We start from the raw sequence: 957 nt of genomic DNA on the forward strand, positions 1-957 counted from the left end.
GGTAAATCCAGACAGCTAGCTAGAACATCTGTCCAATCTGAGTTTTCTGTTGCACAATTAAAACAACTTTTGATCTTACACGTTCCACCAAAAAAATGTCCTTCTAAAGGCTATTTTGCAGAGGCGATTACCGCCGCCCAAGACAATTGTGATTGGTTTAAAGAAATGCCAATTAACCAGATAACATTTTTCTCCCATCTGGGAATACTGTGTAGACTAGCCAGACCTTCTTCCGCAGCGCTGTGGATGAAAGTCTGGCAATGCGAGACTATATTAGTAGATCCCCGGAAAAGCAAGTAGTAAATTAAGTAAGACGTCTGCAGTGGATCCATCTGGGAGGACATTTTCTTCTTTAAAATTGCTAAAATCATCATTTCCACAGACCAGAGCGGAACAAAGGAACAGACACTGGAAACAGCTTGTCTAAGGCTTAAAAAGCACTGTGGTGAATAAGTGTAAGGAGGAAATTACCAAATACATAGAAGACATAGGTCCAATCCAGGTAGAAGCAGATTTCACCAGACAGAGGAAGAGCTATTACCGTCCCCAGCTGGGCTCCTGGGGTGGAAGAGAAAAGACAAACATATGTATCCCACAGCTTCCTGAATGCATAGAGCGCAACTACTGAATGACAAGAGCGTGATTATGTGACTGATGATGCCAACTAGTGCTAAACGATATTGTGTTTTAGCATCAACATCGCAATGTGCACATGTGCAAGTCATATCGCAGGGCGTTGCGATGTTGACGCTAATCCTTTTTTGCCGCTTGAACGTTCTCCTTTTACATAATTATTACCGGCCGACCCTTCCCCTTTAAGACAGGTATCCATGTGGGCAACGTAAGTAGTCCGATGGGGTTTATTGTTATGGGAAGTGAGGCTCTCCGTGTGTAGAAAAGTACCATAGACAGCAGCTGCCGCTGACACAGTGATGCGCATAGTTTTTGATGGGTAGT

At 43.6% G+C, this 957-nt stretch overlaps 1 protein-coding gene across 1 annotated transcript in view; it reads right to left on the minus strand.

Annotated features, from left to right (window-relative positions):
- Positions 1-957, minus strand: part of slc17a5 (solute carrier family 17 member 5) — a 12,981-nt gene that overhangs the window by 7,322 nt on the left and 4,702 nt on the right. Inside the window, exon 5 of the mRNA XM_032541009.1 lies at positions 472-558. Coding sequence (XP_032396900.1) covers positions 472-558 — 87 coding nt within the window. The remainder of the gene's footprint in view (positions 1-471; positions 559-957) is intronic.

This window comes from Etheostoma spectabile, chromosome 17 (assembly GCF_008692095.1).
Source record: "Etheostoma spectabile isolate EspeVRDwgs_2016 chromosome 17, UIUC_Espe_1.0, whole genome shotgun sequence".
Classification (NCBI taxonomy): domain Eukaryota; kingdom Metazoa; phylum Chordata; class Actinopteri; order Perciformes; family Percidae; genus Etheostoma; species Etheostoma spectabile.